Raw genomic sequence first — 16541 nt, 5'->3', positions numbered from 1 at the left:
GTCAGGATCTCTTGACCCAGTCCTGTGGGAATGCTGGAGGAGAAGTGGGAGGAGCTTTGAGACTGGCCACAGCCCATTCCGGTCTAAGCTCTGAGCAGCTCCTGGCACATAGCCCCGCCACTACAGGCATGTCAGGTCAGAGGCCACTCCCACCTTATTTACATAGTATAGTGATTCGGTTAAAAGTCAAATATTAAATTAATTAAAGCCTTATCCTTTTGTGTAGTTAAAAAAATACCTTTTTTTTATTTTATTTATTTATTTTTTTACTTATGTAAGTTTCCTCAGCCTCAATATCACAAAAGAGTGTCAATAATAGCACCCCCTTCTGGGGAATATGAACTATTGTAGAGAAAATTAATTATGAATATTCACAAAATGTATTAAAAGGAAACATTAAGGAAATTGTTATTATGGTGATTTTTTTTTTGTGTGTTACCATAGTTACCACATTGGCTCCCAGCACCTCTCTCTCCCAGAACCTTGTGATGTCTTCAGGGGGCATTGCCAGTGATGGCAGCGTGACACTCACACTCGCAGACACAAACATGCTGGATGCCGTCACTCTAAACCTGAATACACAGGTACACACACACACACACACATACATACACACATACATACATACATACATACATACATACATACATATATATATATATATATATATATATATATATATATATATATATATATATATGCCATATAAAATATTTACAAAATCAAAATGTGTTTAACTATTTTGTAAATATTTACAAAAATGTGAAGTTGAATCAGCACTTTCACACCAGTCTTTCAGATATTTGAATGTGTGTGTGTGTGTGTGTAGGGACAGCAGTTCCCACCTGTGAATGACCAGGGGACAGCGGTGCAGGCAACTACCAACACACAGCAACAGGTCAGTCAGGTCAGCCGCCCATCATGCAGCACAACTCACGAGGAAGGGCTCACGGTCTGTGTGTGTGTGTGTCTAATTTATTCTGAATCAGCCTCTTTAGCTATGGTCAGTTCAGCCTGTTATCCAAGTCCCTTCCATTCACACATCAGCTCGTCTTATTTGGAGGGGAACACTCTGTGCTGAATTCTGTTATATTAGCTCACAGACCAAGCTCACAATCTCACCCCCCTGCAATGACAGGCCACCACTTGGACAATTGCTCCACTTGGGATAGTGTATAATTTATTGTGTGTGTGTGTGTGTGTACTTAGGTGGTTGAAGGTCATTCTGAAGTGAAGGGCTCAGAAGCAGATGTCCATCTGAATCGGTGTTTTTACTGCAGTGAGACACTGCCCACAGCCAATGCCCTGCGGCGCCACTGCAAAGTCACGCACGGGAAAGAACGCTGTCATGTGTGCCGCGTGTGCAACAAAGCTTTCAAGCGTGCAACCCACCTCAAGGTAAACTTATATAATTCATGATATTTACTTTATTAATCATCATCACAGAACTCTGGGGTATAAATGTCTTGTGTAATGCTGGAATTGAAAGAATATTTACTGTCAAAGAGAAACATTTTCCCTCCAAAATGGTAACCTTACAGGAGATACACTGATTTGCAGTAAAACTAAAGTAATAAACCATTCTTCCCAAACAGTTTTGGAGCGTTTATCTTGTTACCTTTATCTTGACAACTTTCTTTTTAAAATATGTGATAAATTGAATGACGGGCGACACGGTGGAGCAGCAGGTAGTGTCTCTGTCACAGTATGACACTGTGTCTGCATGGGTTTCCTCTGGGTGACTGTCTCTGAGGAGTGTGGTGTGATCTCCCTGTGTCTGCGTGGGTTTCCTCTGGGTGACTGTCTGTGTGGTGTGTTTTCCCTGTGTCTGCGTGGGTTTCCTCTGGGTGACTGTCTGTTAGGTGTAGTGTGTTCTCCCTGTGTCTGCGTGGGTTTCCTCCGGGTGACTGTCTGTGTGGTGTGTTTTCCCTGTGTCTGCGTGGGTTTCCTCTGGGTGACTGTCTGTGTGGTGTGTTTTCCCTGTGTCTGCGTGGGTTTCCTCTGGGTGACTGTTACGTGTAGTGTGTTCTCCCTGTGTCTGCATGGGTTTCCTCCGGGTGACTGTCTGTGTGGTGTGTTTTCCCTGTGTCTGCGTGGGTTTCCTCTGGGTGACTGTTTGTTAGGTGTAGTGTGTTCTCCCTGTGTCTGTGTGGGTTTCCTCCGGGTGACTGTCTGTGAGGAGTGTGGTGTGTTTTCCCTGTGTCTGTGTAGGTTTCCTCTGGGTGACTGTCTGTGAGGAGTTTGGTGTGTTCTCCCTGTGTTCGTATGGGTTTCCTCCGGGTGACTGTCTGTGAGGAGTGTGGTGTGTTCTCCCTGTGTCTGTGTGGGTTTCCTCCGGGTGTTCCGGTTTCCTCCTATGCTCCAAAAACACACGTTGGTAGGTGGATTGGAGACTCAAAAGTGTCCGTAGGTGTGAGTGTGTGAGTGAATATGTGACTGTGTGTCGTTGTGAAAGACTGCCGCCTCGTCCAGGGTGTGTTCCCTCCTTGTGCCCAGTGATTCCGGCTAGGCTTCAGAACCACCGCCGCCCTGAACTGGATAAGGGTTACAGACAATGAATGAATAAATGAGGTTTTGTTTGATAGCAAGCATAATTCTTCCTCTAGCTCAGGATGAGTGCTTACAGAAAATCTAAGCCATATTGAGTGTTTCTTATTTTCTAGTGACCTGCCTTACTGTCCACTTTCTATAAAGGCATCTCTCTATGAAGTCAGCCTCCACATCCAGCTTTCTCCTGTGTTTTATTGATATGTTAAGCTTACTGGTCTGTGAGGAACGGAGAGCTTTACAGGGGTTTGTACGCACTGTGGTCAGATGCTGAAATTAAATAAGAGCTTTTCTGAAATAAATATTCCTCTAAACACTCAGGGGAAATGAAGGATACATAGTTTCACCAGTCAGTAAAATAAAAGTCTTGCCGTGTTGCTTCAGTGCCTGAGAAAATATCCCATGCTTCCTCCCCATAATTATATTTAAATCAGGTTTATTCCGGTGTATTGGCAGTAATCATGAATATTAATGCTAATAATGCTTTTATCTCAGGCCATTGCAACTAAAGCAGCAAACAGGAAGTCTCACACCAACAAATAAATAAATAAATAAATAAGAACCATTACTTCTGTATATCAAAAAAAAAAGATGAGTAGAAAGAGCACTAGGTTTTGAGACAGACCTCTCATCTCAGAGAGATTCTCATGCCTTATAAAGACAGGATATTTGTACAACCAACCACTCTGGGGCCAAAGGACCCATCTCCCTCCTCTAAAGCCACTTTGATTATAATACAGTTCTCTTTGATACAGTCTCAGTTGCAGAGAATGTGATAAGTCAGTCTTCTTTCAGGATGCTGGGTTTTTCTCCTTTGGTGATAAACCTTATTTCTGTCTTTTCCTCAGCTTCTCAAAAGGACAAATCCTTTTGCTTCATGCTCATTTCTCATTCTTTCCTCCTTCTTTAAAGGCTAAGCACCACTTAATGGACCGCCATGAATATTTCACATTATTTCAGTTACTGACACATATAAGTATGAATTAAAATGAAAATAGCAGCTTAATTTGCTTTAAAACTGACAATTTTATTAAATTGACTGAAAAACCCGAGCTCGCTACGGAAATTCTTGAACGCAACCGTGACGTCACTGGTGGACAACAGCTGAACAAAGTTGCGGTAAAACACCGTTATGACGGACTGTTATGACAGTATCTAGCTAAATAACCAACATTATTCATGACAATAGCCTAGCAATAAGCTAAACTCAAATGTAGAGGTACCGTTATTCTTGTAAATGTGATCGAAGTCAAACTCGAATTCACCCGACACTATAAACCTCCGTAATGCAGCTACGTAGCCGAGTATAATCTGAGCCACCGAGTTTAGCGAGTCAAGCTAACGTTAACTAACACCAACTAAAACAGGCGAAGTGAGTGTCCTTACCCTGTTTACCTCCATGTTACAGAGGCTCTTGAACACCTTTCGTTGGTGTCCTTACATGTCCATATTGTTGGAAAAGCGCCAGTGAAATGAGCTACAGATAACGGAGTGAGCGGATGGTCCTTTCCAAAGTGCCCATTTAAAGTTGTCAAATTTAGTCCATTTTCTGGATATTTTGGGATCTTTGGGCCATTTGTGCACAGATGTCCCACTGTACATTGAATTATTGCAGCCAAAAACAACACACCCTTTCGTCATTTTGCATTAAATTAAGTACAACTTCTAGAGTGTTGTCCACCATCTACGTCACAGGCAAGACGCCTATTAGAGTTTCCCAACCCCGTTTGGGGGGGAGGGGGTCTTTTAAACCTTATTCCTTGAATTAGTAAGAAATAACATGTTTTCTGACTATCAATAAACACAAGTTAGGAACTCAAATTCCACTGTATTTATTTCTTTGACACTTTCATATCGCTGGTTCTTAGCCTTTAAGCCTCGCTTTATGTGTTTTGTTTGCTTCATAAGAAAATATGTTCTTTCATCCGATGATGACATTTGATCCAAAATAAATTTGTGGACATCTGCCCATCCAACATTTCCTGCTTCCTCTTTGCTGCATTAAGAGCTTCTACTCTTCTGGGGAGGCCTTAGAATAGAGAATTTGATGGCATTCAGCCACATAAACATGTGGTCAGATATTGATTTTTGAAAAGTAGTCCTGTATCTCAGAACTTCTCAAACGTGTTGGATGAAGCTCCATTGCTCCAGAGAACACATTTCCACAGCCTTCCACTGCATCTGAGACTTTAGGAAGTTTAGGGTCATGTGCAGCTGCTTCAGAGCGTCTCATTTCATTTCATGCTTTATTGAGCATTGTCCACAATTTATACACCTCAAAATGGGAACTGAAGTCACTGATTCAAAGTGGTGACCTCCAGGGTTTGGACATCTGTAGTGAAGCTGAAGAAGAAGATACTGATGATGGATGGGTTCTGTTTAAATTCTAATCCGCAAACAGAAGAGAGGAGCAATTTGTTTTCTGTCAACTGAGGGAGCTGTTCTGTTGGCCATGTCTTTGGTTCAGGATAATGTCGTAGGAGTGGAGACAACCTCTCAACACTCTGACAGTAATGACGCAGGGGGCCAGGGGGAGCTCGAGAACCGCCTGCTTTTGGGTTTAGAGACTGATGTAAAGAAGAGGGTGTGATCTTTTATCATGTAAATTTTTGTGAGATTCAACTAAAGCTGCACACTGCATCTTTAGTATGTGTTCTTTATTGTTCAGGTATTTTGAAGAAAAAATTGTGCACTAAGTTGATTGAACTCTGTGCCTATACTGAAAAAAGAAAATGTCAAAAATGGAGGTATGCGGCCTTGATTCAACAGTATACAAAGTTTGTGAACCTCTGCACATCCAATTTCTTGTGAAATGAAGCGTATTAATCAGAAACGTGTCCCCCCCTACACTCCTAGGAAAGCTGTAGTAGATGTTGGAATAGTGGTGTGTGTGTGTGTGTGTGTGTGTGTGTGTGTGTGTGTGTGTGCGCGTGCGTGCTAAGTGAAAGGAAGATGAAGTCCGTGGCTAGATCTTTCTCCTTTTGTTTAGCTTTTGGATTTCATTTGCATTCAAGCTGTAAAACTGTAAGCAAAGGCACAGCATCCATCACACAGTCCCTTGGGCCAGACGTGATCTAACAGCAAAAATAGAGTGAGGGGAAACAAGTAAACTCTTTTTGTTCAAAGGTTTGTAGAAACTCCTTATAATTAGTGATATTCACTAGTTTAATTACACACACATTGAGGACAATCTCTATAGGAAGAGCACATTGTAATGGGACACTCTGAAGTGTACTTAAAGTCACCATGCCCAAAGACATGTGCCAGTTTGATGGGTCTCATGCCTCCTAGCATTGATGTGTGGAGCCTTGTTACTGTGCTCTCTGGAGAGATGGAGCTCCATTCAATACCTGTGGGATAAGTTTGTGTCCCTGAACTAAACATCCATCATGAGAACCCACACTTACTAATGTTTATGTGCCATTAAATCTTCACAAAAGTCTTCTATCATCTAAAATAAAGACTTTGCAATAAAGAGTAGAGATTTACTGTCACAACTGTAAACATACACAGGATAAGATGTAAAATACCCTATGCACATCCATTACAGCTTAACCTAGGGCCCACAAGGGGTGGGCGATATGGCCCTAAAATAATATTGCGATATGAAAAACACTTAAAATAATTATATTAATTAAAAAAATACACTACTGCAACAAAATTAATTTTATATTGTGTTAATACCATATTTAATTACTTATTTAAATTATAGTTAATTTCATTTTACTTAGAACAAATCTAACAATTTCAAACATTCAGAAGAAACAACAAATAAATGTGTAAACATTTGCTTATTTTAACTTACCAAGATTCTGACATTGCATAAAAAATATTTGGAATATTGATATTTTATTTCCAAACCACCTCCACACGACTGAAGTCACTTGTCTTTTGAAGGAAATTTTTGAACTCAGCAAATTTCCACCTCTCGCTGTGACTAAATGACTCACGTAATGAATGTACGCCAAATTACGTGTAACTGCATATCAGAATATAACAATAATCATGAAATTAATCATTTAGAATAGCTTAAAAACATTTTGCGATATTATTGCACACAATACTATATGGCACAGCCCTAGAGCCCACCCTACTCACTTCCTACCTGTGACCAAAGCATGCCTGTAATCATCTACCTTTGGCCATTTAAATCCTATCCCAAACATCAGGGTTGTTGTGGCCATATTTGATCCGACCAGCAACCAACTATACCAAACACAGAAGCCTAGCCCATGTGTACCCACCTCAGCCAATGCATTGCTAGTACTTCACAGGGGTCATCAGGTAGGCACCTCCCCTCGTCAGTGTTTTGCTGAATTAAGCCCAAGACACCTCTAGAAGTCTCAACAGTGGAGTCTGGCATCCCAAACCCACTCCACTCCAATCTCACTTTACAGCCCTAACATACTCAACAACCGTAAATCTACACTGGCCTCCTTGGTGTCTAAGGCTGTGCTGAGCCCCACTGGCACCGTTAATGCATGCTCAGTGCCACCAGTTTGATGTGGACTTTACTTTAAGAAATAGGTACAACCTCCTGATTAACAGCCTTCATATCAGAAGAAACAGGAACACGTAAATTCTGATATGGACATTTATTGACGTTTCATGTTAAATGCTCTACGATGGATGAAAAAGCTCATAAATGTGCAGACACTGATGGATGGATGAATAAATGGAGAGCAGATGGAGACTGGGATAGTGATCTGATCACAGAGGAGCTTGATCATGGCACAGAATTAAGAGGATTTAAGAGACTTGAAGTGTTTATGTTCCACTGCATTCTTTCTGATAATCTCTTTAACGTGAATAAAATTCCCTTGGCTCTTAATCGCTATAGTAACTGTTTCTGATTGGACAAGCTCCCTGGCATCTCAGCTTGTAAAGCACATGTTCACGCTCCTGATGAACACAATTTCCTATGTCTCGCTGCCTGAAATTAACTGTCTTTAGTTCAGAAGGAAGTTTTGGAACAATTTACTGGAGCTTGGAAAAAACTGTATTATGTTTTGACAACTGCTCATCCTCCATTTCTCCTGAAGTGAAGGGTATTAATAATAAGTTTATTCCCCCTCTGCTCTTTTGGCACAAGGTGATGGAACATTGCTGAGACAATTTGGTGGCATTCTGCCACATGAATGATATCAATGTCCGGTACTGATCTTGAATATTAATTTCTGCATCACAGAGGTATTTGAATTCCATCATTTCAGAGAAACAAGACCCCAGTGCTGGGAGGTTGTAAACCCCTTGGACTGCCTACCTTCATTTAAGGCATTTCTATAGACATTATACAATCTGTGTCCAATTGAATATCTGCATTAGCCTCAGTTTTGTACAGGAGTGTCCAGTAGTACATCGCTAAAGGGCATCACATAGTGCATCACAGTTTGCTGCCTATAGGGCTGTGAAGCCTACAGACTGGTCAGAGTGCTTATTCTGGCCTCTGTACACTGCTGAAAGTGCCTATATTGGGCATTTGAGAATCAGAACAGGACCATGGAGCTGTGGAAAATAATAAACGAATAACATGTATCCTTTTAAACGTCTTCTGGACGGCTGAGTGCATGTCCGTCACTCACCTAGAAAGAGATGCACTGTGGAAAGAAGAATGAAAGATGGTAGAGTTGTAGAAGCTACTTGAAGACCTAGTACACCATATATTCCCTAATGCAAGTGGACACATTCGGCAAGATAATGCACCCTGCCACACTGCAAAACATGTCCAGGAATAGTATGTTGACTTGGTCTCCAAGTTCCACAGATCTCAACCTGATCCAACATCTGTGGCATCTGCTGGAAAAATAAGATTGATTCGTAGACATTTGTATGAATTCAAGGGTCTGCTGCTAATGTCTTAGAGCCAGACAACAAAGGACATCTTCAGAGATTTACAAAAATCACCTTCATTGCTTGCTTAGAAAAATCCAGCTTAGACTTCTGTGTAGTTCATATATGGGTACGATGTCCACTAAAGAATGATGACATGAATAAATTGGGCTATGAACTCTACTTTGAAAATTGGGATCCATGATTTGTATGTTGTTAAAATGTTAAAACCTCTGATTGTGTTTGTGTGTGTGTCTGTTTTCAGGAGCACGAGTTTGTTCACCAGAATGGCCCCACCTTGAGTTCTCAGAAGCCACGAGTGTTTAAATGCTCTAACTGTGATAAAGCTTTTGCCAAACCTAGTCAACTGGAGAGACACATGCGCACCCATACAGGTACACACACACACACAAAACCAGTCAGCCGGAGAGACTCATTAGATGGTGGATTGCTTTGAGGATTTGATTGTATTAATGATGTTCGATGAGTAGTTCTAGCACTTCCAGCTCATCCCAAATGTATGGATGTAGCTCCATCACTCCAGAGAATATAGTTCTGTTGCTCCACCCACACAGTGCTGAGGGGGTTTAACATGGTGAATTTAAACTTGTGTGTAGTCACTCCAGAGCATCTCATTATTTTATGTATACAATTGTGTGTGCATGCACAGGTGAGCGACCCTTCAAGTGTACACAGTGTGAGAAGGCATTTAACCAGAAGAGTGCGCTGCAGGTTCACACTGTTAAACACACCGGCGAGAAACCGTACAAATGTGAAGTGTGTACCATCAGCTTCACACAGAAAAGCAACATGAAGCTGCACATGAAGAGGTCACATGGCTATGGTAAGTAAATAACACACTCACACACACACACGGAGAGTCTAACATCCATGTCCTTAAAATTGACAATATTCAAAATTGACAACTGATAGATAAATAAATTAATAAATAAGCGTTTTATTTATTTAATCTATATACTCTCAGTATGACTATACAATAAAAATAAAGTAGAAGGGGTTGGGGTGCTGGTGGGAGGCAAAAAGGCTTCTAGGAAAGTCTGTCCACTCAGCACTGGGCAGTTATTTCCAAGACTAGGCTTGTATCTCTTTGAATGGAGAGAGACCTTTAGACACTTTCAAATTAAAGCCTTGGTAACATTTCAAAAACATGTTTGGAATCACAGGTAAAATCTGTTTGCACTGTCTTGATTGCAGTAGACCAGCAAGCTGATTGGCAGTTTATACCAAAAGGCGAGACTTTCTACTATAAAAAAGGTGTGAGTTTTAGGGTGTTTTCTGCGGAGCCCCTAAGGTGACATGGTGGATTTATTTAGCAAGTCGTGGCCACTATATAGTATTTTGAAGCCATGAAATAATATATTGAGGTCACAAATTAGTATTTTGAAGTTTGGACCAAGGGACCTGCATTTGCAACGCAGTTTGATCGGGATAGCAGCTGAACAACCACACAGCTAACCTTTGGGATTAAGTCTAACACTGGACTGCAGTTGGTTAACGTTAATGCACACTGCCTTGAGGTTCATGGACGAGGAAAAGCAGTGTGAATTAGAGAACTTTCTCCAGGAGAGATTTATGGAGGAGAACCAAATAGCAAAAATGGTGGAAGACAGTGTAGGTTTGTACAAGTTTTGTCAGTATGCACAGTCATTTCATGGCCTCAGTTTACTATTTGGTGGCCTCAATATATTATTTGGTGGCCTCAATATATTATTTTGTCGCCTCAAATTACTATTTTCTGGCCTCAATATATTATTTTGTGGCTCCAATATATTTTTTGTGGCCCCGACTTGCTAAATAAACCCACCATTTTCTCATATCAAAGACCAGACCAATGTCTGAACCATCATTCATGTGTTATGTCGTATATATTTAGTCCGCTTTGTTTTGGTTTCACACTGCAGTTCAGTTTGTGGACTAAGGAACTTTCTGTGATATTCCTACATCCTATGATCATCAGATACATGGGCTACACCTCCCCATACTTGATGCTAGTTTGTAGAGGAGCAACATGCATTTGAGGTTCAAATCAAGCTTATATCTTATGTAAGGCACAAATGCACACATTCCACACATAGCCTATTTATTTACCAGCTCCTTACAGGTAAAAGCAAATCAGAGCACTGCCATTAAGTTGAAAAATAAACACAAAATTATGATGATTATGATGATCTTGTTTGGAACCAGGTCCTTGTTCACTTTTTCTGTTCTACTTTAAACGATTGAACTCATTGCACTGTGCCTTTCTCATAACGATGCAGTAGTTTTATGCCCTATGTGGTGAGCTAGTGTGTGGTTTGGAACAAAGCAGAAATAATACAATGGGAATCACGGTTGTTTATAATTTAGATGTCTTTTAAGTTTGCTGAAGTAACACTCAACGTAATTTGGTCCATTGGTCTGCAACGTTGTCTTAGGCACTTCTCAAACCTGCCACATTGGTTAGGACCACACTGAAGGTCTGAACCAAACAAGGTATGTGTGTAAGCGCCCGTAAATACGCAGGTGGGACTTTTTCTGTAGTTTTCAGTGAGTGAACAAAATTTCACCAAAGTTCAGAACATCTCTTAATAATTCATGTTGTCTAAAGTATATTCACTTTTTATTTTCCGAGCTGTTGTTAGGCCTCCCAGAGAGTTTTCTGCTCTCCAGAGACAGAACAGGATTCTATTAGAAAAGAGTCCACAATACAACCTTCATAAAATATTTATATACTTGATGAAATGTGTCAAGATTCAAAGCCTGTTGGCTCTCACCAGAACCTTTTAAAATAAAGTTTTAAAGTATTAGAAAGTCACAGAGCCCATATTTTCCAGTAGTTTTTCTTCTTAATGTTTTTCAGTGGCTCTGGGAAGTGAATAGCATCAGTAAAGACAGCTAACTTTCTTTCCTTCAATGTAAAATTCTTTACTGCTGCACTTTGAAATAGCACCATCATGCAGCACTTTCCACAAGTGAATCCTACTTTTCCTACATTTTTCAAAGGTTTTCCATTTTCAGAGAAGCCTGATTGACGGAGAAATTTGTGGCCAAACTCATTTAATCACTGCTGTTATTTCAGATCTAAAACCAAACACATTTTGCCTCAGCACTTAACCACCCTCAGCGCTTCAATTAGTTGTGGAACTAAATCTGAGATCATGGGGTGAATTTCTGCTTTCCCTGAGTGTGTGTGTCCTCTTTGCCTTAGGCAAGTTTTCATTATTCAAGAATAATATTGTTTTTTTTTTTGTTTTGTTTTGTTTAGTTTAGTTTTTTTTGGTTAAGAGATCACACACACACACACACACACACATCCACTCCAGCCAAATTCCCTTTATTTCTGACAGTATAGTTCGCATTTGGGTGGATGGTATATTAATGCGTATAACTGTAATGAGTGGGTGAATATTAGAGTAATCAGATCATAGATATTAATGGTCATTAGTAACAGGTGATTACACTCATTAGTGGGAGGTTGTTAAGAAAATGTTCTGCACTGATTCTGTTTCATTAAACCTGGAGAATACTTAATTATTCTGAACTCACTCAGATGAAAATGAAGTCATCAGCAGGTGGTGGGTTTATGAAGCAGAAAAAAAACGTGTTTGTGTAATTTGTCTTTCCTGTTTCTCAGGGGTGTTCTGTGTTTTTGAGCTGTTTTTCCTCCTCAGTAAGCTCCGCAGTTTTTATTAAGAGGCCACTCCAGGTCATTTGAGAGCAATAATAAACTTATTATGAATGGGATTGCTTTTGTTGTGGATTTTAATGGACTCTGTGCATGGCACCTGCATAAATATATTTAATAAAGCTGAGTGCTTCCAAAGGAAATCCACAGGATTCAGCAGGCGAAACCAGTGCTGCGTGGCAGAGACGGGGAAGCTTGCCTCACCCAATCTGATAAATATGTTATAACTAAAACCAATGTTTGTACCTGGATGTATTAGGGATTCTCTATCAAATAAACACCTCCAGCATAAACAGATACATTTAGGGATTTTAAAGCAATGTAGTCCCTTAACTCATTGCAAATGTGCTTTACTGAAAAAAACATAATTATGTGTGTGTGTGTTTGTGTGTGTGTGTGTGTGTGTCTCAGGTAAGCAGGTGGAGAAAGAGGTCGGGCGGGAGCAGGACTGTGTTTCTGAGCCAACACCAGCTTCGTCATCTAGAGATGAAACCCCAGCTGAACTGGAACATGCTGGAGACTGGCATTGTTCCATTCCTAATGTGTTCACTTGAACCTCACACACACTCCTGAATGTCCTGTTCCTCAAAAGCCCTATAGATGAATTCCCTAAATACTGCTCACACACTCTGTAAACACTCTACAACAATACCTTAAATCTTTTCTTCACTTAATAATGACACACACGAACCATAAACCCTACAAATTCATTCCCTAGGCCATACAGCCCCTAAATACAGCAGGCTCGCCCACTAAATCCTCTACACTCAAAGGCTACAAACTCATGATTTAGCCCTATAGCACTGTCTCATATCTGTAGTCGTTTGTCTCTTAACCTCAAGTGCCCTACCTTCAGTAAATTTTGCACTAAACGCTACATACTTGTCCATAAAACTTGTTTCAAGTAAAACTTTTTCCTTGAACTCTACAGATTTTACAAAACTCCACATCCAACGCATTTCTCTAAATGCTACAGACTCCTTAGTCAAAGCCTAAACATTACATCCCTACACAGGCATTACAGACTCATTCCCAGAACCATGCACTCTTCTCCCTAAGCCATGCACCCTCATTCCCTACACCCTACACACGCATCCGCTAACTCTTAAGAGACCCATACCACATAACCCCACTCACTTCTCCAATAAACCATGCACCCACATTCTCTACACCCTCCAGATTCATCTCCTAAACCTTAAGACACAATTCTTAGGACCCGACACATTTGTTTTCTAAGTTGCAACCGTTCGGCGATCGACTAAACTATAGTGGAACACAGTTTGATGGTTTTTCAGCTGTAGCACATTAACTGAATCTGGTAAATAAATACTGTGTGTTTGAGCAGGACATTTAGTTCAGAAACTGGCTATTCCTCTTCCACGTTCTCAGTTTCTTTACACGAGTTTCTGATCGATGTTTCTTGCCATCACTGGGAACTCGTTAAAGTCTCACAAACACTGAGAACAGGTCGCCCACCTTTGGTTTGTAAGTCACTGAGAACTCTCTGGAGCTTCTGGCTTTAAATTAACCTCCTGACATGAAGCTAACACTTCCCTCAGAGAAAAAAACTAAATCTGTGTCAGTTACAGACTGAACAAAGTTCACTGTAAACGCAAGGACAGATCTCTACAGATGCAGCAGTTCCGGGGCATGAAATGGTCTCTTATTAAGTGAAATCATCCTAAATCTAGTCAATACGTTTCTCCGTCTTTATTATGTTGAGAATGTTTTAAAGATTTTCAGCATATTTCTTATTTTAAGTGACTTCATTCAACAGAACGATCATTGGTTTATAAAAAGCAATGGATATTTTGTTCATGAAAACTGAATGATCTGCCTGTGGAATAAGACACTTTCTTTCTAGATGAAATCACTTTAAAATAAGTTTAAGACTAGATTTATGATGCTATCACTTAATAAGAGATCTTTTGTTGCACTTTTTTACATTAGTTTTGTCCTGTACTTTCCTGCATGGAGGTACAATGTCTCAGAAACATATTTTTACACTTGGAATGTCCACTTCAGATGATACACCACATTTTTGTAGTCCCTGAATGCACCACGTAATGCTCCATGTAGTGGGTCCCACATAGGTTTAGTACAGAAACTCATACCTCCAGGACTCTAGGTGTCAGTATAACATGAAGGAGATTCAGTGAAGGAAATGGCTGACAGGTTTTAAGATACAGTATTCTGTTTACAAAATGTACACATTATGATTTTTTTAATGGATTCTGTATGTGGAATGTGGAAATGTGTCATACCAGGAAGAGTTTTCTGAGAACTTGATGTAATTGTGTTATATTTGTATAAAGTGTTTTATTGGAATGTAAATACTTTCTGGAAATATAAGTTGCTCTGAGGTTTTTGCCCATGTAAAAAGTTAAAGCTTTATGCTTTTGTGGCACATGTATTTTTTAATGTTCAGAATTATTTAAGAATAAATTTGGTCCCTTTTGTATAAAGATGTTTATATATTTTTTTTCATTTGATTTCACGGCTTTCATCTACAGAGTGAAAGGGAAATTCATTAAAAAATCTAATTATGTAAATCATCTTAACACTTGTGTGCTAATCCCTAATTAATAAATCGTTAACTAATTCCTCAGTTATAAGTTTCTGCATTAAAAGCCTATATCGAATCTAAAATAAAAAAACTGAATCCTACATTTTGAAATCTTTACCAGATTCCTCCTCCATGAGCCATGTTTCTCAGTCCAACAAAGACACTAATCACTAATAGACACCACCCGCCCCCTCCACGTTTTGAGCTATTGAGCAAGCTATGGAACCACGTTCTCTGGAGAGATGGAACTAGAACCTCACAACAATGATCCGATATCTATATTAAGGCCACCCAGAAGAGAATAAACAATCCACCTGTAGTCCACCCAATGCTGTGAGTAGGGACATTATCTCTGTTTTGTTGGACATTTCTGGTGTCCTCACCTTGTCCCATTTTGTCCTTTAGCATCAGTGTATAACTGAATGAATATGACAAACGCTGTTAAAATTCTTCCTGTAAATTTACAGTAATTTATTGGCAGCATTTTTGCTGGTATTGTGCCGTATTTTTTTAAACTGTACTTATATACTATTAATAATTACAGCACATTGCATTACTGTAATTTTTACAACAGTTAACTGTAAATTGATTTTAGGGCTGGACCTGAATATTTGGCTATTCTTTTGCTGGGTAGATATTTGGTTTTCAATTTTAATTTTAAGCAAACACAAGTCATACTCCTCATGCTACAACTGTTTCCTGCTGAACAGCCAGTATCCCAGCATCCTTTGCTATACTGCACTCAGGAAATGCTCACATGGGCATGATATAATTATAGCAAAGATGTCCATTATGCTTTTCAGTACAAGTACTGTAAGTTTTCCTGTAAAATTACATAAATTTTTTTTTACAGTGAAGACTTCTCTTTTGTTTTGGTGATTTTATTTATTTATTTATTTATTTTGACATTTTTTATGATTCCTATCGTTCCAGTAGTGGTCTTACTCAGACACACACACACACACACAATAGAGACTTAAACATCTTTGCATTTGCTAGAGGTGTACACTTTTAATCTCAAGTTCAGTATAGGGCTTTATTATTATTATTATTCTGTTTCAGAAAAGCTTCACTGCAAAAAATAAAAAAATAAAAAAAAAATAAATAAATAAATAAAATATTATTCAGTGAAATCATTGTAACTCTAGTCCCTGTATCGGATATTTCTCATTATTATTATTATTATTATTATATTTATATGTTATAATTATTTACCCATTTCTAGACAGTTTTAGATACAAAGCACCTTATGAAAATTGCTTGTATCTCGTTAATTCACATATTCTCAAACACACACACTGACCAACTCGATGTTTCTCAAGTCTCATGAGAAATATTAGATCCATCGCCCACATTTTAATTTATTATATTTAAAAAGATGTTTCAGTGTCATCCAGAAACATTCAGTTAATTTACATATTGTAACTTTCCTACTTTATGAGTGTCTTATGATGATTTATAAGGAGTTATAAGATGTTTTAATGGACAGGACACATCTCAGTCAGTTTTGGGAGGTAATACATGTCTTTTATAAAGCAAACACAGTAAAGTTTACAGCCAGTGGTGAAACATTTGAAATGCATTAAAACATTGGGGGGGAAAAGCATATTTCACACAAAACAAAGACCACAATACAGTTTTTGGGGAGAAGTATTAAAGTAATGTCTGATAACATGTATTATCATTGATTACTATGTGCAATAAGGAAGAATCTTGTGTGTGTGTGTGTGTGTGTATAAAGGCTGATTACAATAACAACAGAGGTGTACAGTAAATAACATTTCATGGGATAATAACATATTTAGCTTAGAAGGAGAGAGTGAAAAATGTCTGATGATCCTCTGTAGCAACATTTCTAAATCTGGGTTTGCATTGTGTCATAAAAATCATTGTAAGAATGACAGTGTTTTTGAA

General features: G+C 39.1%; 1 protein-coding gene across 1 annotated transcript in view; it reads left to right on the top strand.

The window, feature by feature from the left end:
• Positions 1 to 14463, top strand: part of LOC136678793 (zinc finger protein 236-like) — a 44976-nt gene extending 30513 nt beyond the window's left edge. Inside the window, exons 26-32 of the mRNA XM_066656930.1 lie at positions 1 to 135; positions 445 to 584; positions 830 to 898; positions 1210 to 1398; positions 8642 to 8771; positions 9047 to 9220; positions 12473 to 14463. Coding sequence (XP_066513027.1) covers positions 1 to 135; positions 445 to 584; positions 830 to 898; positions 1210 to 1398; positions 8642 to 8771; positions 9047 to 9220; positions 12473 to 12615 — 980 coding nt within the window. The 3' untranslated portion in view covers positions 12616 to 14463. The remainder of the gene's footprint in view (positions 136 to 444; positions 585 to 829; positions 899 to 1209; positions 1399 to 8641; positions 8772 to 9046; positions 9221 to 12472) is intronic.
• The last annotated feature ends 2078 nt before the right edge of the window (positions 14464 to 16541 follow it).

The sequence above is a fragment of the Hoplias malabaricus genome, chromosome Y (assembly GCF_029633855.1).
Source record: "Hoplias malabaricus isolate fHopMal1 chromosome Y, fHopMal1.hap1, whole genome shotgun sequence".
Classification (NCBI taxonomy): domain Eukaryota; kingdom Metazoa; phylum Chordata; class Actinopteri; order Characiformes; family Erythrinidae; genus Hoplias; species Hoplias malabaricus.
This window is presented reverse-complemented; position numbering and strand designations above follow the sequence as displayed.